The following is a 26,665-nucleotide window of genomic DNA, read 5'->3' on the forward strand; positions in this document are numbered from 1 at the left end:
TCAACACTGAAATCCCACAGAGGCTACAAAACTTAGAAAGTTCTTTAATCAGTGCCTTCCTGGCCTTATCAACTGCTCCAGGTTTCTGGGCCCCTGGCCAAATCCTCCTGGGCAGTAAAGCTGACCATACAATCTTTGCTTTGGGAAAGGTTCTACATAATGTTGTCAAATCATTTTTCATAGTGATTATTAACCCTAGTGAAGTCTGTTGGACTAAGTCATTTCCCCCTAAATGAATTACTATCACATTTGGCAAAATGCCCTGCTGTACCACTGACTGGATGAGAGGCAATAACTGGTCCCATAGCATTTCTCTGGTACCAAGCCACGAGACCCGAGCTCTGCTGGGAGCTATCCCTAATTGTGTTCCATATGGCTGGCACCACACTCTTTTTTCAGGCAAAACTACGGTGTGGCCACATACCCAAACTTCAGGGGGATGAACATGTAGGTATTGAATCTCTCCTGAAATAGAAAACAACAAAAATTAATTTGATATGCTGATAGCCATCAAACATTCCCACCACCCACTCAAAAGAACTTAAAAGATGACCTCCTAAAAGGTCATACAAAAATGTGAAATCCCAAAATATCAGAGGGCCCTGGGAGAAGCCAAGAGATGACAGAAATTGCATCTATGGGATCATGAATTCACACCCCAAATGGGCAAATAAAGTAGGGTAACATAGAAGTTTCTCAAAATATTAAAAGCTCCTCAGAGCAAGTACAACATCCTCTAATGATTTTAGGGCTGTAATGGTGAATACAGAGGTTAAAAAACAGAAAGAGGGAGTCTCTTTTCTAAAACCCCATATACACACAAATGTATTGAACTGAAACGCATGGGCTCTCTCATACTCCCACACAAAATAAAGTATCCCTGACACCTCTGATACACTACTACTTTGGTCTGAATGTAGGTCACCTCACTAGCTTTGGAAGGAAAAAATATATAGGTAAACACTGAAAAAAAAATACTGATTATAGACTGATGACTGTATTCATTTTATGAGGGAAAAGTGTGTGACCTATATTCCAACAAAAACAGTTTATTTTGAGGGGTATATTAATTTAAATTTTTTAATCTTAGCCTTAAGAAACATAATTGGTGATATTTAACATTTACCATGCTGTATTCCCCAAAATATCTAGTCTACCTATTGCTCTGATATGTGGTAGAAATGCGACCAAGGTCACTCTCCTTGAACAAAATCCTTCTGTAACCTGCTACTCAGAACTTACCAAGATGGCAGTTCTCCTGAATAAACAAACAAAAAAGCCTCTGACATTGTGATATGGACATTGTTACTTTGTTCAGATTATTACAAAGTTCCTTAGAGTCCTGAAACAATATTATTTTGTAGCTAGTTTAGAGTAAAAATGGGACTCCGCTTTCAGAGCCCAGGGAGTTCGAATCCAGATCCAGTATGCCAGGGGGAACCTAAGGTTAGCCAATAATGATGTAAATATACCCTACCACCACCACCAATGTCAATCCTTGCTGACTGAGATACAGAATTTCAATGTAAGGTGACCTCCAAGGCAACAAAGATGTTTTAAGGTAATAGGAAGGGACTTAACAAATTAAAGATCTATCAGCTCCCAATAAAAGTAGGGTTTGTCCTATGTAAGGTTTGTTACCCAAATAAAGTGAACTGCTTTAGAAATGTTAAAACCAAAATCCTGAATTTCAGGCTTCTAAAGAAATTGCTTTGGCCCTTTTTCTTAACCTCAGAAACAAAACCTAGCCTTACTGGCAAACAACTGATCCATTTGGTCAAGTACTCTCTATGATTCCACCCTTTCCTCACTATCTGACAAGAACTAATCCTCAAAACTCTTAGGGTACACTAAATCCTAATGCCTCACTGCCTCTTTAAGTCTAAAGTGACCTCAAAGGAACACTATCAAATGTCTATTTGGTTTTTTCCCAACAAGTAGCCAATCCACCCTAAACAAGCTCTAAAAATGTCATGACTGTCAGTCTAAACCCAACACAAGGTAAGTGAGGGGTTTTTCTTCAAAGCCCTTCACTTCATCAAGCTTTCTTCTATTCCTAAAATCTACACCAAATTCATTTCTCAAATGATAACACCCATTTTCAAGAAGGGCCAGTACCCCAAACTACACTCTCACTAGATCCCCCTCCACTCAGAATTCCTAGAGTGAAAAACTTGAAAAATAAAAATAAAAACAAAAACAAAAAAAAATCCAATTATCCCCAAAGCATGCTTAAAGTGAGTTTGCAGAGAACCAAAATTCTCCCTCTGCTACTACTATCTCCACCCCAGGCTCACCTGATCCCTCCAGCTCCGCTTCATGGGATTCCTCTCTGGGCGTGCCGCTCTCCACTCAGCCACAGCGTCCATCCTCTGCCTCGGCGAGGGTCACCCAGCCCTGGAAGAACGCCTTCTGGCTTCCCAAATACACCTGTGGTTTCAAGCTGGCACAACCTCTACCAGCCACCTCTCCTTGGAGCTCATTTCTAAACAGCTTCTCCAACCATAAGTACCAAACCCAGAATGACTCTTGGTTGAAAATAGCTTTCTCCAGTTTCAAAGCATCAGCAAGTAAATATGATTGTTTTTTCCAATTAGGCTATACCTGGTTCTCCTATATAACTCTAAAATGTTTGCCTATGTGAATTTGCAAATATTGGAGTAGATGGAAGAAATATGTATTTAGTTTTCCGTAAAGAGCAATGTATTCTCCAATTATGTTCCCATCCACAGCATAAACTATCCAACTTTTATTACTATCTCTTGTCAATTCTCCAGTTTCACAATATATCTACCACTGGATGAAAAGGTAAAAAATTCTGACAGAACTAAGAAATGGATCACTATATATTATTCAAATACATATTAGTGTTCTTAGCCCAATGAAGAAAATAAATCTATTCAAGCTACTTGGAAGTATGAAAGTTGGATCAGAAGGAAACCTGGCATCCAAATAAGTGAGACTCGAGTAATCTGACTAAACATATTCAATGTAGTCCAGATGACTGGATAAATAATCATGCTGCCTATAACTTGTCAATGTCCAAAGTCATAGGGAAGGTTTTCATTCCTGGGCCCACTGGATAGCCTAAAGTTCTGACCAGATCCGATATGTTATTCACCATCATTACCTGGCAGGCAGAACACTTAATAGTCATCAAAAGGGAAAAAAATTTACTTTTCCTACTCACAGGAATCTTCCATGGATCTATCTCAGTAGCTCTCAAATCTGCTAACACTAATCCATTAACAAGACTGAAATAACTCTATGGGGCAAACAAACATTTCAGTCTCATATGTCTTATTAGTAAAAAGCAATCCAGAAGTCATCAATATCTTCACTTTATCCTCTTTAAATGAAGGAAACAGTTGTACAACTAAGAACATTTATGGAATCACTTTGTTTCAAATCATCACTAGGAAAGCTCTAATCATACTGTTTGCATTCACAAATTTAAAGAAACTTGTGAGTTTCGGCATCTGTAATATTTGGCTATATGAGAATGTTTGTGAACAATTCTAAGCTCTCTGGAAAAAAGTGTAAGAGAAATTTAAGACATCATAAGTTACAATCTAAAACAACCTTAACTTCACCATCATTCATGGAGTTCCTTTCCGAATGAGTGCAAGAATACACAAGAAAACTGTTTTGTGTGTGGTTCTGGCCTTAAGTTGTGTAACAGAATTTCCTACTAGTAAGACAACTGTTTCCATGCTACTTCTGAGGTTGCAGGATATCAGTTTCAAAGTATGAAAAAGAATTCCATAACAAAGATAAACTGGTCTAAAAGTCTAAGGGAATTAAATTTGTAGTTCCTAATGATTTGTCTATAGTAACCCTTGTATGTATATATAAAAATTACTACTTTTGTAGTTTTAGAAACCAGGCTTCTTTAACTAGAACATTTGGAAACTTACCCTAGTGCATTTTTTAACTTAAGGTTGCAAATACAATTTTCAGCTAAATTTGCATTATTTTTCTCACATCCTAGGTCCTATTGTAGCTGTCTTGCCCATTAGAAGCAATGTTATATTTGTAGCTAACATGAATATATCAATTCTTTTAAAAGTGTGTGCATGTTGAATATATGCTTCCCAAACAAAGAATTTTAAACACATGCTATCTGTACATTCAAGCACGTCAACAAAGTTATATCTATGATTCATTGCACCAATAGCTTAAAAACTCAAAGAAACTGCAAAGATGAAGATGAATATTTGATACCCTATTCCCTGTTTTAAGATTGTCTGAAAAGACTTGAAAAAGATCTATCTTCCAATCTACATAGCAAGTTCATGGTGTAAAAAAAAAATAAATTTCCTACTATAAAAAGCAATGCAATATATATGCCATTAAATATAGTTGACATATAGATTGGTTTTGCTAAACCGTTTTTTTCCTATTTATTTTTTAATTTGTTACAAGGAATGGCTTGCTAGGTAAGGAAGAGAAGGAAATATCTCAAAATAATATGATGTAACAACAAAAGGCATCGATCAAAAAAATTTTTAAATTTTATGCAATATAAGAGGGGAAATGTATGGGTGATACTAAAATAATTCCACTTGTTTAATAAAAATTTCAGGGAGGCAATGGGAAACAATGGCAAGAATAGACATAGTAAAACTCCTTGCAGTGCTAGTGCCAGCTCTATGTCACTAAATTTTAAGCACCACCTTTTCTTAGGCTCAATTTTCTCCATCCAAAAATAAGTGAATTGAACTAGATATAGATAACCTCTAAGATTCCTTCAATCTCTCACAGTTTGTTATCCAAAAAAGTTCACACCAGCATAAAGAAAGAAGTTCACTCCCAGGTCAACTTAACTTTGTTACCTTGGCATTTCACTGAGAAAAATTATGGGGAACATAAGAACTCAATTCTGTTGTGGGGAAACAATGTTCCTTCACCATGATGTCAAAAAATGAAAGTAGCCCCCCAAAATCCTAGTTTCCCTTAACCTGTGTTGGCTCTAGTAATCACAAAAGTATCTGAAGTTTTTCTTAAGCTAAGGTTTCAATCTGTTTGACCTCTTGAGAGGCAATAAAGTATCATGAAAACTGCTCTAGTCTTTGAATCGGAAGAAATTCAAATCTCAGATTATGTGTATCTGAAGCTATATCCTCTTATATAAAATAGGGAAGTTATCCACAGGACCTATCCTCACAGAGCTACTGATAAAAATGCTTTGTGACCCTTAATATGATATAAATGTGAATTATTTTTATTATTGCTGTAACTAAGTCTACACACTAGAAAATTCGAATCAGATCCCTGAAGAAACGCTCACTTGAAGGGTTTTACCTAAATTCTCATTTGTAGAGCATTTGGATATCTGAGATGGTTTTTAAGTTCTCACAAAAAATATCTATATAACTATTACATAAATATTTGTAAGAGGCAAATTGCATATCCACCTCATATAAACAAAATGAATAAACAACACTGTTGAAGTACAGGTAATATTACCAGGAAGCTTCCTTTGTTTTTAAATATAATAAATCATATAAATCACACTCCTAACTTCAAAGGAAATATCTGATACATCAGTGCTGTAACAACTAAAATGTGCCCCAATCACAAACCTTATGCTTCTCACATTTTTGTACTTAGCAATGATTTCTTACACATACAAGATTGCTTCAGAATATATGGGGAAAGCACCTTCTACTCACTGGCACAGACAAATGAAACAAGGACCCAACAGGCATTTGTATTCACAGAGAAAACTACTCATTAGATCTGCCAAATAAACAAAATTAAAGACAGTAATTCATCTTATTCTCTAACCAGTTACTTAAGAAAAAAAGAGATTTACTAAGCAAACAAATTGCTGAAGTAATCACAACTAAATTGTAGCCAGTCTCTTCATCTTCCTTTTTATTTAAAAAAAAAAAAAAAAAACTTTCTTCCCATGCTTCAAAAGTGCTTTCCCACTCTCACAATTAAGAGACACACAACATGCTCCACTCATTTTTTCCAGGGACAAGAAAACTCAAGTCATATCCTATGCAATTAAAAGGAATATTAGTGCAAATCACAGAGATAAACAGATTCAAAATATTTTGCTTTCTTTTTCTTTCTAAGCAGTGATTCCTTGTTGGATATTAAATACTATCTCAGAGGAAAAGACTCAAGAAAATAAGAAATCAACTTACCTGAAAAGCCACATGCAAAAGGTTACCAGTCTGTACTCCCTGCCTGAACATGAAGGAGCCATGTCAAGATTCTGAACTGAGGATGTGGCTCTCTCACAAGAATACCTCTGAGAGTCAACAACTAAAAAGAACTGCATCCTCCCTTCAAGTCTTTTTCAATTAGATAACACAATAGGGGATGAGAAGAAACTGCCAAATGCAATGAAATAGCAAATAGATGAATTATAATTAATATCATTTATCTATTTTCAGAAAAAGAATTATACTGGCAATTCCTCTCTGCCATATATAACACATAAGATATATTCAAGTCAATCGGCATTGAAATAATCAAGTCAATCAAGTCCCTACCAAGTGTAAAGTATTAGGGATACAAAGGATGTAAGCTTAAAAAGCTTACATTCTGCTGGAGGGACACAATTATATCAAGATAAGGAGAAGAGGAAGAAGAGAACTACTAAAAATTAATAGAATCTGGGAAGTTTCATCCAGGAGGTGACATCTGAATTGACCACAAAAAGAGGGCTGAGGATGCTAATGAGTAAAAGTGCAGAGGAAGTTTTTCCAAGCACAAAGAGCCTGTGCAAAGGCAAAAAAAGAAAAAAAGGAGGAAACCTGTCTGATTTCAGAGCCATGCAAGAAGGCCAACTTGTTAGAAGGTAGAGTATATGAAGAGGAGAATTGGGAAATAAATCAGAAAGGTAGGCTGAAGCAAGATCACTAAAGTTAGTAAATGTTAATCCTAGAGGCAACAGGGAATCATCAGAAATTCTTAAGCATGCAAGTGCCCTGGTCAGATCTGTACCTTATGCAGATTATTTTGGCAAAACAAGTTTATATTAAGACTATAAAGACCTAAGGATTTTGGATCAATGCAATAATGAACCACAATTCCAAAGGACCCATAGTGAAGCTGGCTGCCCATTTCCTAACCAAAAAAATGATGAACTCAGTATGCTAAAGGAGATACATGTTTCTGATCATGAGGGAATGTTTCACTTTATTAGGCATTGTTATAAGGGATTTGTTTTCTTTTTTCTCAAGAAAGGAAATAGAGTTGAGAGGAGAAAAATGGATTTTCATTCACTGAAAAAAAAATTTTTTTTAATATATTTTGGCACGAATGTGGATGATGGACAAGAGAAAGGAGAAACTGGAAGCCAAGAAATAAATGAAGAGGTAATTACAATTGTCTAGGGAAAGACATGAAGGCCTGAACTGGTACAGTAGCCATGAGTGAAGAGAGGGGAACAGATATGAAAGGATCTGAGCAGCTAGAATCAACCAGATTTGACAAGTGATTGGCTTTGGCAAAGGTGAGAGAGAAATCTGGGTACCTGAGGTAACTAATCTGAAAAACTGGACAGATAATGGTACCATCAAAAGAAATAAATAAGTCTAAGAGGAGGAATACATTTAGGAAATGAAGATAATGTATAAATGTTAGGAGAGAAATCTTAAAAGTTCCAAAAAGGTCAAGAAAATAATTTGGATATAACCAAAGCCAACTGAGCAGCACTAAAAGATATATAAAGGCAATCCTCTGGTATGAACCAAGAAAAACTGGTTCCCAACATAAGATAACTAAAAACATAAGCAATCTCTTCAGAGATGTAGTTTGTTGTTTTTTTTTTTTTAATTACAGAAGAAAGTGAACCAAAGGAGTGAATTTGACTAATATAAATCTAGGAGGGGAATCAGACCAAAAAGAAAATCTAGAGCCATGATAGAACACCAAAAACTCAACCCTGAACTTGCGCTGTAGAGATGACTACCATAGGAAGGATTTGATACAGGGACTAAGAATATGTACTAGTGGGGGCAGCTAGGTGGCTTAGTAGATAGCCAGGCCTAGAGCTATTTAAGGAGAAGAAGGCCCCATATGATCCTCATAAAGGCTAAATCTAAAAATCTTTTTTGTCAAAAAAAAAATAAAAACTTAAATCATGGAAGTGGGCATATACTACATTCTTATGAAATTGAGAAAATAAGTTGAGACTAGAGTTCTTTCACTTCTACTCTACTCATAAAATAAGTGTTCTACTTAAGAAATTTCAGCTACCAAATAAAAAATTATTTAGGATTCTTTGTTCAAATTTAAACAAGAAGTTGTACATATATCATGAGATAACTAGGTATACTTTTTCAACAAACAAGAAATTGATTCAACCTTAATGTCGCTTATAATCTGTCTCACTTTTATCTGGAAACACTTCTATCATGTTTCTCCACAGCAAACAGAAATAGAGACATCAAGGCTATTCTAACTTTATCTCACCCAAGGACTATACCAACAGAAACAAAACAAAATATAAAAACATCCATTTTTCTGCATTGCTATAGAACAAATAAGTGCTCAAAGCATATTTTTAAATGGTTACTATAGCCAATTAGCAATGGCAACGCTTGGCCTAACATCAAATAGAGCAGAGAATCAATACATAGCAGCATTACTTTTAACACAGGACCTAACAAAACAAAGGCATAATTCATTGAAAACATTATTGGGTACCTACTTAATATTTGGGCAACATAATCATGAAATATAATACATGGCCCCAGCCCTCAAAGACATACAATCTGTTAGGAAAGATAAGAACAAAATTTGGTATAGTTACTACCAATCACAATGGAAGCCTAACAAAGCAGCACCAAATTGTGATAGTGGATACTACTTTAATGATATCCTTCACAATCCTAGGTATTAAAGCCTAGGAAAAACTGAGAAATGTTATTTCCAACTTTTCCAACTGTCAAGGACCTGTAGTTAAAGCAAGGTACAGAATAATTTTGTAATTTTCAAAAATTATATTATATATGTAGTATATATTATTACCTATTATATATGTATATAAACAGCACACAAAAAACTGATTATTATAATTAAATATAATAAAATTCTCCAAGTCTCTAATTCAATGAATTTCAAATGACTCAAGGAAAGTGTTGTTTAAACCTTTTGAATTCATAGCTATTTACATTCGATATGCTAACTGTACTCAATGTGTTGAAATTAAATTAACATAACTACCCAGAGAGTAGACTGTCATTAACTTTTGTAGTGAACCCAAGAATATCACTCACTGTGAATTGGGAAGTTGTTTTGTTTCTCAAGTTGCTGTGAAGAAAGTTGTTAAGGCTGAGTATATGGCCCTGAGTTACCATTTTCCTACACCTTTTGCCATTCCAATAGTGGCTGAAAAGCCAAAGGAAAAAAGGCTTGTGAAAGTTACTTTCCCTAGAAAGTGGATGCCACTAAATATAAAAGGTAATATACAATGATTACATTTATACAATTTTGTGACAAATATGAAATTAATATGGAAATTATCACTGTAATTTGGAACTAGTCATTTTAATAATGAAAGGACAAGAGAGAAAAGAGAAGGGAAGAGGCTGGAAACTGAGGGAATGAGAAGAAAAGACCTTACGACCACGGCCATCTCTCTGTACAACTTCTCAAAAGGTCTGAAACCTCAGACCAGTTTAACCAAAAGTGGTCAAACCCTGAGAAAAGAAGTTCATTCCACTACATCTCACAAAGCAACCAAATGTAATAATTTACAAATGGAAAACCTCTTCCTAGTAGTCTACTTGTGAAACCAAAGTAACTGCAAAAATGGTATACATATAGGATAAGAACACTGACAGGGCAAAGATTAATAGCCTTCCCCCTGCAAATCTGAGGTTTTTATTAATTGGGCTGGAGTCTCCTCTGCAAACAGAGGTAGAAAAATGCCATCACTCCCATGGCCAAAGTGAAAGGTATATAATAGCTTTCCTTTCTCTACTTACAACTTCCCCTTTTAAATGAACTTCGTTAATTTCATAATTACACATTCTTAATTATTTTAGGAGCAGGCTCAATCATTGACCCCTTTAGCAATCTGATAAAGGACCCCTTCTCAAAATGCTTTTTTTTTTTTTTTAAGAAAAAAATCCTTACTGTCTGACCTAGAATTGATAAGTATCAGTTCTAAGGCAGAAGAGAGGTAAGGGCTAGTAAATTGGAGTAAAGGAGTCATGAGCTTGGAAATATCTGAGGCCAAATTCGAACCTAGGCCCCACCATTTCTAGGCCTCATACTCTATCCACTGAGCTACCTAGCTGCCCTCCCAGAATGCTTTTTAAATGCACAAAATACACAGAAATGCAAAAGAAACTAATTATATTGAAAGTTAACAAAATATTTTAAAAATCAAGTCCATGACCTCTAGGTTAAGAACTTCCTACTTTAGAGTGTGAACCTATATTAAATAAGAATCTTTCTTTTACAACTTAAGGACTTGCATCCCTATTGCTTCAACTGAAGAATAACTTTTATCTCTTTAAGTAATTACCTCTTAGGAAATATCAATAGAAAACTAGGGAGAGCTGCATGATCTCTACTCATTTTTGCCATCTATGCTTCTGTGCCTGAAGGAAACTGAAAGATGTTTTTCATTTGTGAGCACTGCTATTTTCCCAAAGAAAAACAGAAACAAGCGTAGTCTTATAATCATATAAATTTCAAACATTAACCTGTCTTGGAGAAGTCTCAATCATTTATTTTAAGATTTAGTTTGTAAGTATCAACAACTAACTACTCCTAAGTGACAATGTAATGATTTTCTTAACAAACAATGCTAATTCAAGAAAGAGTGAGATGAACATTTAAAGTTTTAAAAAAATCGACACTACATCTTGAAGTTTCAACATTGAAAATAAAGTCAGAATGACAGAAAACAAAGGAGGGATAAAGTACAGAATTTTCTAATTCTGTTACGTTTGCCAGAACAAATGTTCCTAAGTCTCTTCTGTTAAGTCAATACTTTAAGTCAAAGCATATATTTAGAACCAAGATTATTGCTCAAGATGCTTAAGAAATGCCCATGCAATTATGCTGTTCTTATAAAAGTAATGAAAAATTTCCTTCACTATCCCCAAAGATCAAGAGTATGGAAATTTATTACACATGAGAAACAACAGGTTTCTTTTAGAAATAACATCAGCATATGAATCTTTTTAACATTCAATGGAGGGAGGGAAGGATTCTTTTTTTCATTCAGAGGGACTAAGGTTACTAAACTTAAAAACTAGAATAAGGAATATCAAATTATATCAGAAGTATTTCTTTGCTGGTGACCTGTCTGAAATCCAAACTAAATGCATAAAATCATTCAACATCTTTACCACCCCAATGTCATTTCTTCCTTGTAATACAACTCCATCTAAAGATACAGGTATTCCTTGTGTAGAGAGTAGATATATTCCAGGAAATCAGGCTGTAAAGTAAGTTTCTGTAAAGCAATCCATTTTTCCCATTGATTTTATTAACAAAATTAGAATTTACTAAATGCAAAAATCTAATAAATTGAACTGAAAACATTTTATTGGAAAGAAGCTAGCGGTGAGGCCAAGGCTACGCCGAGTGTTATAGTACTAAAAATGCTTTATATAGCATTTCCTCCACACTTTCACTTTTCCCTTTTAACACAGATCCTCAAATTTCTCCCATGCATAGGAATCTCCAGACGCCATATTTGTAGCTGCGAGAACTAGCTTCCTTCTTACTCCCTATCTAGATATTCACAATGTCTAACATTAGGTTGCAATATCAGATGTTCCATAGATATCCAATATATGGTGCCTTCTGACAAGATGTATTTGGGCTAAAAATTCCTAAATTATAAACTGTGGGTTACAGAAATTAAATTAATGCTTTATTTTTAACAATTCTGCACATTTCAAGTTGTCAAGTAATTACATTTAAAACAAGAGATACCTGTAAAGTTTGATTAAGAAAAAAAAACTTTTATCTATTATAGAGTCCTATAATAACAATCAAGGCAACAGAAATCTACATTTGGCTAAACTAAGGTCTCTGTTTAACCCTGGCCACTTGGCATTCACATATATATCTTCATTACAAAAAGATATTGCCTAATTTTACCATTTTTAATACATGAAAGATAGTCAAGATATACATTAAGTTCAACTTATAGCCATTTGACATCTTCGAAGGAAACTGTCAATAAAAGTTTTATATGTATATTAAGTAATTACAAAGATATGCAATTGTACAAAGGTCAATTCACAAAATTAACCACTAGTTTTTAAAAGTCTCTCTGGAAAGCTGGCACCTTACCACCTCACCTTCATGCAGTTTAAAGGAGATTTTTTTTATGTGGCAAATTACCCTATAATCTTTTGAGAAATAGGGAATAAGCATATTATGCTTTGAAACTTACTAAAAATAATTGTTTACAAATTTAATGAACTATGTGGTTCCCACATACACTTTTAAAAAAAGTCAAATCTATTCCAAAGTTATAAAATTATGTCCTAAGATTTAGGTAACAACTACATTAAATGTTGTCAGAGACAAATATTTACAATACTAAATGTATACTTTACTCTTAAACATAGATGCTGCATAAATAATTCAAGGATAGGCAATTCTTTGGAGAACAGTCAAAGAAGTCCATCTACAACTAAGCCAGACTGATATTTGAGGGAATACACCATATGAATCAATATAGGTTCCTGACCAAAGTATATTTATGATTTCTTGAAAGGGCTAAATAAATTAGAATACTGAGTAGCAGTGTAGTAAAGGATCTTTCATAAGTCTAAGGACAAGTGTATGTAGAAAAAACTCTCACCTGAGCTATAATCTTTTAGCTGCAAGTCTTTCACAGGAGTCCCATCCGAAGTCCGAAAAGCATTAAGAATCTACAAAAAGAAAAATCATGGGTATGAATAAAATCAAGATGATTTATCCAACAAGTGTTCAAAAAAAATGAAATGAAGTTCTCAAAAGAAGAACTGCAAACTAATAATAACTATATATTAGATTTTTCTAAGTCACTGGCAATAGAACCCTAGAAGCTTTATAGAGCTAGATGGGATCTTGGAGTGCAGCTTCCTCATCTGACACAAGGTTCAAAAGGATTACATGATCTGTCCAATCTCATATAGATAAGGTAGTGTTTGAGGCATGTCCTCCAGGTTCTAAGATTTAGCACTTTCTCTACTAGACCACGATAGTTATGAAAACTCAAAAAAACTCAACATTTCACATTACACACAGCAAATTGGTAAAAGTGACAAAAGGTGGAAATAATTATTGGACACAGTAGAAGACAGAATATTAATACACTCATTGTGAGGCTATGAATTAGTTCAACCATTCTTGAAAACAATTTAGAATTATACCAAGAAAGTGATTAAAATATCCATACCTTTTGATTCTGAGATATTCCTGCCAGAAAAATATGGGGCCAAAGACAAAAAGGTGCCAAAAATACCAAAAGGACTTTTTGTGGTAGCAAAGAATTGGAAACAAAGTAAGTGACCAATAAGCTGGGGAATGCTATACAATTTGTGGTACAGATGAATATATTATATTACATAATATATATAGGATAATAGATACAAAATATAATGCCAACTGTACCATAAAAAAATAATGAATATGACGAATTCTGAGCCACAGGAAGATTTACATGAACTAATGCGGAGTGAATTAAACAAAACCAGGAATGAATAAATATATATTACAACAATGTAGATGAAAATAGTAACACAAAACTGACTTGTTTAATGACCAACTGGATATATAGAAAAATGAACCTCTTGACTGGCTATGAATCTCTGACCAAGATGGCTACCTAATAAACAAGAGTCAGACCATCAAGTTCTTATCTACCACAGCAAAAACCTAAAGTTTGCACCAGGCCGCATCATGATTAAGAAATCCAATGAGAAATTACAGAAAGAGCCTTCTTACATTCCAAAACTGCCCCCTGCCCCCCAAAAAAAGCTCACAAGCAATAGAAAAAGGGTTTCAGATCAACCAACACCAATATCAGGTAGTCTACAGATGTGACCGCAGATGGGCAAGAGAACGTTCTACAAGGCTCTATGCCTGGATGAAGCAAGATCAGAGGATCAGAGGGCTCCTCTGAGAAAGCCCCAGGTAGGTTCACAAAGCAGCAGAGTAGGGACCTTAAAAGATAACAGCTAGTAGAAATGAGAAGCACTCAGTAGACAGCCCAGGTAAAGGGGTTATGATGTTCCTTATACTTTATCCAAAAAGGATAAAGAGAGGGCCCCGAAGCGCCAACACTATGAAACACAAAGTTCTAGGGAGGAGATCTACTCTAGGAGCTGGAGATCAGCACAAGAAACCTAGAGAAAGACAAAAAAGAATCAACCATCTCATTAAAAAAAATAGCTGGGGGGTGGGGGGAAGGAGCCTAACAAAACCCCCAACTCAGAAACCAAAGCTTAAGGGATGAGTAAATGAAACACTGAACAGAATCAAACATTACTGCAAATATAAAAATGCCTATAAGCAGAAGCACGAAGAAAAAAATGGGTTTTCCACAGGGCTTACATGAATATCCTATGAGATAAGAAACTAAATTAGGAGAGCAAATAGTTTGAAAGAGGATGTGGTAAACCTTACTCAAGAAATGGAATCCCTGAAAACTAAAACTGACCAAATAAGTCAAAGATGCCCTAACACAATAAGAAACAAAATCAAAAGACTGAAGAAAAAAACTGAATATAAGCTTTCTGATATGAAAAAACAACTGACCTGGAAAACATGTAATGATAATTTTTAAAACATTGAACTCCATTAAAATGATGATTGAAAAATAAAAATTATAATACCGTACACCATATTTCAAGAAATCATACATCTAAACAGTACAAACCTACTAGAATCTGAAGGCAAAGTGAAAGTAAAAGGGAGAGCACCTCCTGAAAAAATCTCCAGGGAGAAGTCCCAGAAATGTTATAGTTATACTGCAAACAACCAGAAAGAAGCAATTCAAGTACCAAGGCAGAACAGGATTAGTTAAGACTTGTCAGCTTCTATCATAAACAAGTAGAAATCCTGAAATATAATATTTCAAAAGCTAAAGAAATATACCTGCAACCAAGAACAACTCTGAGAAGTTGAGAATAATCCAAAAAGGAAATTCTCAATAAGGAAAAAAATGGATCTTTAATAGAAATCTTTCAAGTATTTCTGATGAAAAAACTAAAAGCTGAGTAGTAACTTTGAAACACAAAGGGTCCAGAAAAACCTAGAAAGGTAAATTTATTGGAGCAATTAAGAGATATATGATTTAAAAGAATGTTTTTAATTGTATTTAAATGTTCTTAATGTATAATACATTAAATTTTCCCTATTCTTTTTTGCTTTCCTGAACTAAAAGCAAATACTACTTTTTTTTTTAAACCAGAGAATTGCCTTTTGAAACTGTTTTTGAAATATACTCAATGTCTGACACCATTTACAATTTTCTCCACTAAAAGGTAAATGATCAAGGATGTAAGTATAAATAGGCAGTTCTCAAAGGAAAAATTTAAATTTATCAATACGCATATGAAAAAATGTTCCAAATCACAGAGAAAAAGAAATTAAAACAATTCTCAAATTTTACTTCACACCTACCAGACTGGCAAAAATGGAAATGACACCTAAAGTGCTAAGGGAAATTAGGGACAAGAATACACTGATGTGGAACTGTGAATTGTTTTAGCCATACTCAAAGGCAATTTAGAACTAGAGTGATCCCTCTCCTATCATGGAAGTTATGCTCCAGAGACCCCCACATAGGTGAAAATCCTCAAAGAGGCAGTGTTATATTTATTTTGTTATTCATATACATTTTAAGGTTTTATAAACCCTTCCCACTCTCCTATAAACCTTTTCCACATTCTTATTAACTTACAATCACTGAGCCAATCAGTGCCCAGGATACAGAACACAGTGCTGTGGTTGGTCATCTATCATTCTATCAGCCAATAGTGTGTTATGGTTAGTGTAACTCCATGATACAGAATTATATTTTTTAAACCTGCAATACAGTGAAGTCCCAATAAGTGAACCGTAATATAGCAAGGTACAACTAACTGTATACCCAAAAAGTTATAGAATTGTACATACTCTTTGTCTCAGTAATACTACTAGTAGGGATATACCCCAAAGAGATCAAAGAAAGAGCAAAGCGACCCTTTTGGACAAAAATAGTGGCAATTTTTATAACAGCAAAGAACTGGAAATTAAGGGAGTACCCATCAACTGGGGCGGGGGGGGGGGGGAATGAACAAATTATGGTATATGTTAATCCTAAAAAAATGACAAAAGGGATGATTTCAAAGAACCTGGAAAGATTTGTGCAAAATGGCACAGAATGAAGTTAAACAGAACTCAGAACATTATGAAGTATTGTAAAGTATCACAATGAAGAAAGAGTTAAAGAACTCTGATCAAGGCAATGGCCAACCACCATTCAAGAAGACAAGTGATGAAACATGCTACCCACCTGACAGTGAGATAATGAAATCAAGGTACAGAATGAGATCTACTTTCAGACATGGCCAAATGGGAATTTGTTTTGATTGGTTTTGCATATCTGATATAAAGGTTTTGCTTTTAATTCTTCCAAATGGAGGAGAAGGGAAAATAAGGGCTTGGGTTATTTTTTTTAAAGGGGGGAGGGATCCCTCACTGAAGTATTTTAAAAGTGCAAAGAGAACAAAAGGAATTCAATAGGAAATGCAGAGCAGGACAGCTTTGACAATCTCCTAAATATAACTGCAGAAGCAATCTTTTTTTCTGTTCTGCTTTGTATATGGAAAAGCTCATCTCACTTGGTGTTTACATTCAGAACAAAAAAATTTAAATATGTACAACTTAAAAAATAAAAATCTCAAGTATATTTTATCAGAATTTTTTGACAACCTGCAAAATTTTCATCAGTCTTACTCTCAGAAATAAGAACCTTATTATTAGCTACTGAAGATAAGAGCTCTAACTCTTATAACTCACAAGAGCCCTGAGAACGTATACAACTTTTGTTTAGTCATTTTCAGTCATTTCTGACTTCTCATAACCCATTTGGAATTTTCTTGGCAGATACTGGAGTGGTTTGCCATTTCCTTCTCCAATTCATCTTACTGATGAGGAAACTAAGACAAATAGGGTAAAGTGACTTATCCAAGGGCCATACACCTCGTAAGTGTCTTAGGGCCAGATATGAACTCATAAAGATGAGTTTTCCTGACTAGAGGTCAGTTATGCTATTCATTGTACCACCACCTAGCTGCCCTACCTATATGCAATAGAAGTCAATCACTCCATACTACAACCTACAAAGTAAGCTGTGAATATATAATCTTGGTATCATTATGAGCATTTATTGGCTTTAATATTAGTCTATGTTTGGAATAACTACAATCTGCATCCCTCTACAAGAGCAGAAGCATTTCCTTAATAAAATTATAACCAAGGGCATGGCCCATACCAATAAAAACAAAACAAAATTTCAACTCCTAATTGTAAAATTTCTATGCAAATAAGATACAGAAGGACAAAAAATTAATCCAATTCACTAGGGAAAAAAGTTACCAAGTACATTTGGTACACTGAGAAAACAGGAAAAAAAGCTAAAGAAAATAATTTCTCTTCTGTAATTAAAAGTCATGTCACAAAGGTCAAAATTTATGAACTAACAGTTTAACGACCATATGAAATAACCCAACTCAATAAGAAATACAAATCAAAATTCATGGTTTTAGATGAGTTGTGGAACACAGTAAACAAAGTTGCTATAGATAGAGCTATGAATTCATATAACCATTCTGGAAAGGAATTTGGAATTAAGCAAAATGTAGACTAAAATGTCCATATCCAATGACCCAGAGATTTCACTGCTAAGTATATACTCAAAGGAGGTCACGTATAAAAAGTTCCATATATAACAAAATATTTATAGCAGCACTTTTTTATGATAGTAGCAAAGGAACTAAAAATAAAGTAGATGTCCACTGCTTTGGGAATAGCTAAATAGTGAAAGATACCTTACACCAACATAACAGAATATTACTATAAGAATTAATAAACATGATGATGAAAATACAGATAAACATGAAAAGATTTATATGAACTGATGCAAAGTGAAGTAAACAGCCTGGAAAATAATCTAAGCAAATACTACAACACCATGAAACAAGAGAAAATCAATGCTGCAATACTATTAAATACTATTAAAAAACAAGCTTGGCTACAAAGAAGAGATCTTAGAAAGACAGTTCTCCCTACTCATCTGCAGGAAGGAGGGGAAGGGCCCCAGGTATGGAACACTAAATACAGTTTTTCAATGTATGAGTTTGATAAATCTTTTTCTCTTCTTCCTCTTTTTCTTTTTTTCTTCTTAAAAATTCTTTGCTCTAAGGCTGAGATAGGTAGGGGGAAATCTAATAATAAATTTAAAAATAAGTCATGTCATACAGGCAGCCTGTTTTGAGACCACATAGTGCAAAATTCTACAGATGGGCAATATTAACACTTCAGTTATTTTTTAAAATGTGAATACTTTATACAGTACTTATACTTTATACTTTTATTTATACTTTATACAGTTATACAGACATATATTTAAATAGATGATACATAAATAATGGGAGGTGGGGGGGAGGGGGGAGGAGGAGAGAAGCAGTTGGTAGCACAGTGGATAAAGCACCAGGCCTGGAATCAAAAAAAACCTGAGGTTCAAATCTGGCCTCAAGACACTTAACCCTATTTGTCTCAGTATCCTCATCTGTAAAATGAGTTGGAGAAAGAGATGGTGAACCACTCCAGTATCTTTGCTAAGAAAACACCCAAAAGGGGATCAAAGTCAAACACAATTGAAAAGACTGGACAACAAACAAAAACAACTGGGAGGCAATTAGCCTCCCATTTCCCATTTCAAAGTGAAAAAAAAAAAACACTGACTCTGGAGTCAGAGAGGGTCTAGGTTAAAATCTCAGGTCTTTAAACTTGACATATCCAAAACTGAATTCCTACAAAACCCTCTCCTCTTCCTTATTTCTCTATTATTATAGAAAAAATCATACTCTTCCCAGGTACTCAGGCTCAAAATTCAGGGTCATTCTCAACCCCTCATCTACCTCACTCCATATATCCAATCAGTTGCTATTGATTCTACCTTTATAAACTCTCTCCTATGTCCATCCCCTTTATATATAGATATATATCTCCTTTAACATTGCCACTACTCTGGCACCAGCCCTCATCACTTCATACCTAGTTTCCTACAATAGCCTGCTGGTCAATTTCCCTTCCTCCTCTCTCCCCACTCACCTGTCAAACTGATTTTCCTAAAGCACATTTCTGATCATATCACATAGACACATCCAACCCTTCAATTAATAAATTTCAGTGGTTCTCTTATTACCTCCAAGATCAAACATAAAATTCCCTAATTTTTAAATCCCTTAACAACCTCACTCCTTCCTATATTTCCAATCTTCTTATACCTTATTCTCTTCCATGTACTCTTACCATCCAGTGACATTAATGTAGGATTTACTTTTAAGAATTAACATATACTCACATCTTCTTTTGTGGCATTTTCAGGCACCCCTCCTAGTCGAATAAGCCTGCTTGGCTTCTCCTCAGTTGGGCCAGTCCTATAATCCTGGTCCTTGAATACAGAATGAAAATAATTTCAACTACAAAAAAATCTGGCTAGCAGACACAAAATAAAACAGAGTGTTATAACAGCTATTTAGAAAATTAAAGACAAAAGGCCTCCTCATTATACAGATGAGTTATTCTATATCAGAACATAAGAAGCAACTATAACAGTCCCAGAGAAATCAGATTTCAAATTATTAGATTATATAAATGCTAGAACAAATGTCTAATAAAGTCATTCACTCATTGAGGAAATCTAGTTAAGAGAGGATTTTTACGAACAAATGCCCTAATAACCATTCCTATTGTGTGAAGTAAATTATTGAGGGGACTTTGATCATGAGGATAGAATTTAACTTCTGGTGTCCTCTGGGGTCAGCAGGAAAGCCAGCAATTAAGGTAGGAGACAAGGTAGGACAAATATCCCCTGGGTGGCCCTACCGAAGGAGGAAAGGCAACAGTTAGCCCACAAGCATGAGATATAAAAGTGAGTGGGCCAGGAGAAAGTTAGAAAAACTGAGGTGGGAGCTGATTTGGGGGGGGGTCTAACTTCCTCAATAGAGATAGAGACAGCTGAGTTGAGCTGCTGCTGCAATAAGAAATATATAGGCCTCAATCAGGCTAAAGAAGAATCAATCCTAATCAGGTTAATCTTTCCTCTAGGAAAATATATCTATAGCTCTTCTCTCTCTCACCTCATTTTATTAATAAACGCTTAAAACTCTGGCCAGACCCTTTATATTCCTAACACTATAATGAAAAGAATGTTTTTGGCTAAACTTTCTTTTCCTGATTGGTCAACTTTGGAAAACAAAACAATAATCTAGATGTTAATAGTCATGCTAGATTTCTAACATAAAATTAAAAGGACTACCATATTATCAAATCTGAACCAAAGAAACTAGTTTACAACTGTAATGGTATAACTGAATTTAGGATCTATAGACTTGAAATTATTTTTCCAAGATGCATATTATACAAATGTTTCTAATGGTTTACACATATTTTGAGAGGATATAGACAGGTAGTAGGTAGTCTAAGGCCATTCTCTCAAAATACTACAAGCTTCCTCTCTACTGTAGGATAACAATAACACTAATTGCACTAAAATGCACTCCATTCACATACCTGAAGGTCCTGACGGGAATCTTTGACAATTTTTCCTTCTGGGAAAGATTTGCTATGACTATAGTCAAACATCTGGTTCCCAGGAACTCGATGATCCACATCACGGTACTCCATATTTCTATAATCGGTATCTTGGCGGCCAAGGAAATCCAGACCCACTTCTTCTTTAAATACAAGACCAGAATCTGATCGTTGTTCACCTCCAGAAAGTGGCTGTTTGTTGGCAAAGATTTGAGGCGTTTTGTCTTGGTCCTGAAGAGGGCGCTGATTGTTCCGAAAGTCTAAAGGAGACTCGTTTTCAAGGCCCAAACCATGAGAGTCTCCTTCTCTTGCTCTTGTCTCTGAATGCTGAAACTCCCCCTTCTGGACGCCAAAAGGAGGTCTTTCTGTTCCTGCAAGCTCATGGGTGGACTCTTCTCTCTTGTTCACATTTATGCCAGATCGTTCTCTATCTTGTGTAGAGGGCTGAATGAAATCCAAAATATTTGGATCCATAGGGGGCATCTCCCTATCTGAAAATTCCATATGGGGAGCCATCTCTCTGCCCCTAAAATCCTGATCAGTCCTAGATCGATGTCTACCTCTGAAATCTGAAGGTGGTGTATCCCTGTCTCTAAAGTCTAGATCAGCAGTGCCTGAGCTCCTACCCCTAAAGTCCATTTGCGATCCATCCTTTCCCCTAAAGTCTAAATCTGGCATATCCCTATTTCTAAAATCTGAATGGGACTGATCTCTGCCCCTGAAATCCAAATCAGATATATCTCTGCCCCGAAAATCTGAGTGGGACCCATCCCGGCCTCTAAAATCTAAATCATATGTACCCCGGCCCCTGAAATCAGGAGGAGGCCCATCTCTACCCCTAAAATCAACAGCATGTGCTTCCCTATCTCGATAGTTCATATGGGATGCTTCTCTACCTCGATAATCCATAGAAGTACCATCCCCACCTCTATAATCCATAGGTGGTCCTTCCCTATCTCGAAAATCTCCAGAGTGTATCTCTCTACCTCTGAAATCCAACTGCTGAGAATCTCTGTTCTGGAAATCAGAAGGGAAATCCCCCCCCATGAAATCACGTCCGGGTCCCTCCCCAACTCGATAGTCAGCATGTGGTCCATCTCTAGCTCCATAGCTGAAAGAATGATCCTCTACATTTGCAAAGGGAGGATTGGGAGGCCCCGTATGCCCCTGGAAATCAAAGGGAAGTGAATCTCTGCCAGGAAAGTTGCCAGAGTGTCTTTCTTGAGCATGACTCTTAAGGGGAGGAGGATAATCCCTGTTCCACCCGGGAGCAAACCTTTCTTCTTGGCTCCCACTGTAGAAACAAAGACAGTGTTATTCATATTGTCCAGAGTTTGCAATCTACACACCAGCATATTCTTCTCTAATCACAGCACATTCTTCCGTAAACCAAAAAAAAAAAAAATTTTTTTTTTGCAGAGTTCTGTAACAATGTCCTAGATTTGCAGAAAACAGCAATGTTTTGATATTTTAAGACGAAGTGGTGGAGTAAACTTTTATGCTCCCATTTCAGGATACGAGGGAAGTCAACACAACGTTTTCAACATGATTGCTGCAGAAAAAGCTTTCACCCAGGCCTGCAACAGGGAAAATCCGCAATACCAGATAAGCTAGCAATGGTGACATGCTATATAATTTTCCATTTCCTACAGCCAGGGAAGCTAGAATTCCAAGGCCAACATGATGACTCATATATATCAGAAGATTTTTATTTAAGGTAGGTTTTGTCAGTGGTCTACTTCTCATGGCTACATGTCAATTCTGAGTATGCCCTAAATCACCATAAATCATTCATAGGTACTCCAAGTTAAATTCCTTTATATCAAATTCCATCTATACATTTATTTTGTTGTAATGAAATTTGTTAAAAATTAATATGATGCTAAAAAGCATTCCCATTTTGTAGGACTTGAGATGAAACTCAGCCGAACTTAAGCTTTTCAAACCTATCCTACTTTTTTCCCCCTACCCTATGATCTGAGTATAGAGTAGTTTTGGCAAATGAAAAAGCGAGGAAAGTTGAAAGGTAATTGCTATGTGGCAGAACACAAGCCTTAACAAGCACAACTCAGCACTCCTCACCCCACCTACAATGCAAAACAACCAATAAGTTCTTTAAATTATGTAGTACAAGAAAAAAAACACTAATTAAAAACTTATCAAAGCAGTACTGTTTCCAAGCCATTCATTACAACAAAAAAGGTGAGTTCTAAAAAACTATCCTTTATGATGGTGCCGTTATGGAACTTTCACTTGCTTTAACCTGAAAATTAGAACAGTAAATCCAAATGCAACAACTGTTGGGGTAAATACACTGACTACTCACAGCTTCTACTAATATTCTACTAAACTTACATCAGATCTTTATGGTTTACCATAAAAAGAGCCACTTAAATCTGAGAGGATTGGAATGGTAAATTCCTATGTCCTGAGCAGATAAGGACCTTCACCTTCCCTACTGTCTAAACAAGTTGCCTAGGGGACTGAAAAGGTAAGTGACTTGCCCTGGGTCATAGAGCCATTATGTGTCAGACAGATAAGTCTTGGAGTCACATCCTTCCAATAACTCTGAGGTTAGTTCTCTTTCCACACTCTCACTGTGCCTCTAATTGCTGTATTAATTACACTGTGGCAAATAAAATACACGGCTTATTTCTTGAAATGTACTAGGTGTTCTTTCTGGCAAAATTAATTCAATAATAGGAATTCAATGTAAACTAAATATTAATGCTTCATTCTAGTCCAGTTCTAATACTTACTAGTACTATGACTGTAAGCAAGTCATTAAACACTATATGAGCCTCAGTTTCCTCATATGTTAATTAAAATTTAAGTCAGTTAACATGAGGTAAAGGAAAATGACTAGGCTATATTTTACAAATACAGGGAAGGTGCTGGGCAATGCAACATAAACATACTCAATAACTTTGAATAATAACTAATCTACCTTAATTAAGCAGTTTATTTGGGAAATAATCCAACTTGCTCTCGAAATGATCTACACTTGTTCTCGCAATGATCTACAAGTATAAAAATGTCAAAATATAAGATTCTGATAACAACCAAAATATTTTTTTAAAGTTAAAGCTACCAGGCCCTTTGATCCAAAACTGGCTTAAATGAAAGCAAATGGGGAAAAAAAAACTTACACCACCTTCATCTTAAAGGTCACTTCCTGTGAGATCCATATAACTCGGTCTGGTACTTAACATTTACTGAATTCATCTCATTGAGTACTGGACAGAAAATAAGGGTTATATAGGGGTTTTGTTTGAGGTCAAAAATAGGAATTATAAACTCTTAAAGGGCAGGCACATATGCTCAGCATACTCTATTAAATACCTAGCAAAGTACCAGGCACAGAGGGATCTTTTAATAAATATTTCTAAGATATAAATACAATTAACTCTTATTTGAAGATTGAGAAGGAGCTTTTCTACCATAATTTATTAAATGATAAACATATATTAGTAATCCTAAAAAGGATCAGAGAATCATATGAATTTTTTTTTAATTTCAGCCCAATGGGAAGTCTAAGTATTATTAGTAATAATACTGTTTCCAATAATATTATACTGATGGAGAAGGGAAAAAAGATTTTGAATATCCTATTAACTTACTGGGAAAAAATAATCACCTAATAGTCATTCTCTCATTCAGTGTGGTGTAGGGGAAAGATCATAATTTGAGTTAGAAGTCCCAATTAATTGCTTTATGTCAATGAGCAATCCACTTAAACTTTATACAAACTTCAGTTTCCTTATTAAATGGGAATAATAATTATACTAGCTAGCTTATTTATCTATGAGTTATTATCTTGTTTCCTATTATTTAGTGATTCCTAAAATAGGATTGTAATAGGAATAATAGGATTGTAGTAAGATAATTTCACCAGTAAGTTTTCCAGATTTTCCAAATTTGCAACATAAAAAGGCATAAAGTATTATTTCAAAGGACTTTAAGAGAGCATATGATCTTATGTAAAGATGATCTTATATAAAAAAATGATATTTTATAAAAGAGGTATTATCTTCCCTGAAAAAGCACATATTAGATAAAAGTCCCAAAATGCAGGGAGGAAAAAATTAATAGATTTTTACAGCTGTACAATCATTTTAGAAGGAATTTGACATTTAAAATGTATTCCTAGTTAAATTCAATAGTTTGGGAAGAGAAAATGATATGTTTCTCCCCAAAGAAAACATCTAATTAAATTTGTGAGAAGCTCAAATTTAAGACTATACTGGTATAGTGAGAAATCTGGCATTTTAAGAATGGACATAAACATCTAAATAATTCTCTCATACTCCAACAGTCTGTGATAGTATATCACAAGATGTAGAAGAGTTAAGTTTATCAGTAAATTTGGCAATGGGAGAGCAAATGTAAACTTGTTACTGTACATCTTTCAACTGGCAACTAAATATATACACACTGAGTCTAGATTCTTGATTATAAACTTTAAATGACATACCGGAAAGGGCCTGTCCTGTTAGCAGGTCGAGGGTCCCCCCACATTTCTTCCTGTGTTGGGAGGGCCCCAATAAATGGATTTTTTTTAACCAAATGCTGGTAATAGTACCTAAAAAAACAAAAACAGAATAATTAGCACAATAAAACCTGAAATTCCCTTTAAGAGCTGTTTCATTTATAAATCCACTTTAAGAAGAGCCATTGTGAGACCCAACTTAACATATTACTTTATACCATGAAAACAATCTCATTTTTAAATGTTCATCCAATGATTCAAGGACACTAATTCACTAATATTTAATAAGAATGTTTTCTTAACGTTTCTTAATATCAAAATATTTATTAAGCATTTATACATCAAGCAAAATTCCAAAGTATGCAGTCTTAGGAAAGTACTTCAAAAAACCTTAAAAATGCTATATAAATGCCTGCTATCATTATTGCCATTTTTTAGGTGAACAAACCAGGTCATATCCAGGGGAAATATATTGCTTCTTGTAGAACCTGAACCAACAACGGATTTTAATTTTGCTTATCAACTGACCAATTCAGTCAATGCAGTTAGACAAATTAAGAAGTACTAAAAATTACTATTTTTGTAACTTCCAAACAATTAATTGAAATAAAGAGATAAAGAAAGCCATCTTCCCTTCCTTCACCTGGATGGAGGAAAAAATTACTAAAGAAATAGAAGAATAGAGAAAGAGAGAAACAATCCCATTTCTTTATCACTTATAAGGCAATACAGTACTAGAGAAAGGGTTTTCTTCTCCTTTAAAGGGTAAACAAACAGTAAGTAGACAAACTTTGAAGTACTAGGACACTTAAAAGAACTTGGCAATTCAGAAGTGTTATATATCTGACCTCTAGAGATACTTATAAAAAAAATTAAGTGAAAGGTTTTATACTACTTCCTCGAAATTTCTCTTTTCCCCACATACCTCTAAGACTTCAGCTACTGCTTCAGCTATATTATGAAAGTGTTCAGGTCTCTTAGACTACATTTTGTTTTTCCAAGAAAGCATGATTATTTCTGAGTTTCTGCAGCTACCAATATAGCAGGTAACAATTGCATGGAAAGCTAAAAGGTGCAAAAGCAGAACAAAATTATGTTTTTATTCATCCTGCTTCCTAGTACAGGGTCACTTCTCATCCTTTTATTCTATGCAAATGTACCTATCAATGACATCCTTCCTTAGTTTTTATGTTTTTTCTTTTTTGTGGTCCTTGAAGTCTCCATCTGCAAACCAGAAAAATACTCCAAGAAAAAAATTCCTTTGTCTTACTTTTACCACTTCATTTCCAAGGCCTCTGGAAAGAAATTCTGAGCCATTCTATATAGGCTAGAGAAATGAAGCATGTCTTGGAACCCAAGGGCAGCAAACACTGGCAGAGGACCTAA

General features: G+C 34.9%; 1 protein-coding gene across 2 annotated transcripts in view; it reads right to left on the reverse strand.

Moving 5' to 3' along the window:
* RBM6 (RNA binding motif protein 6) overlaps positions 1-25,342 on the reverse strand; it is a 91,811-nt gene extending 66,469 nt beyond the window's left edge. For both annotated transcript variants that reach the window (XM_044677292.1, XM_044677230.1), the window contains exons 1-4: positions 25,265-25,342; positions 20,770-22,084; positions 19,559-19,648; positions 12,803-12,872 (exon numbers count right to left, since the gene is read on the reverse strand). In XM_044677292.1, coding sequence (XP_044533227.1) covers positions 12,803-12,872; positions 19,559-19,648; positions 20,770-22,084; positions 25,265-25,308 — 1,519 coding nt within the window. In that variant the 5' untranslated portion in view covers positions 25,309-25,342. The remainder of the gene's footprint in view (positions 1-12,802; positions 12,873-19,558; positions 19,649-20,769; positions 22,085-25,264) is intronic.
* Positions 25,343-26,665: the final 1,323 nt, after the last annotated feature.

This window comes from Gracilinanus agilis, chromosome 1 (genome assembly GCF_016433145.1).
Source record: "Gracilinanus agilis isolate LMUSP501 chromosome 1, AgileGrace, whole genome shotgun sequence".
Lineage (NCBI taxonomy): Eukaryota > Metazoa > Chordata > Mammalia > Didelphimorphia > Didelphidae > Gracilinanus > Gracilinanus agilis.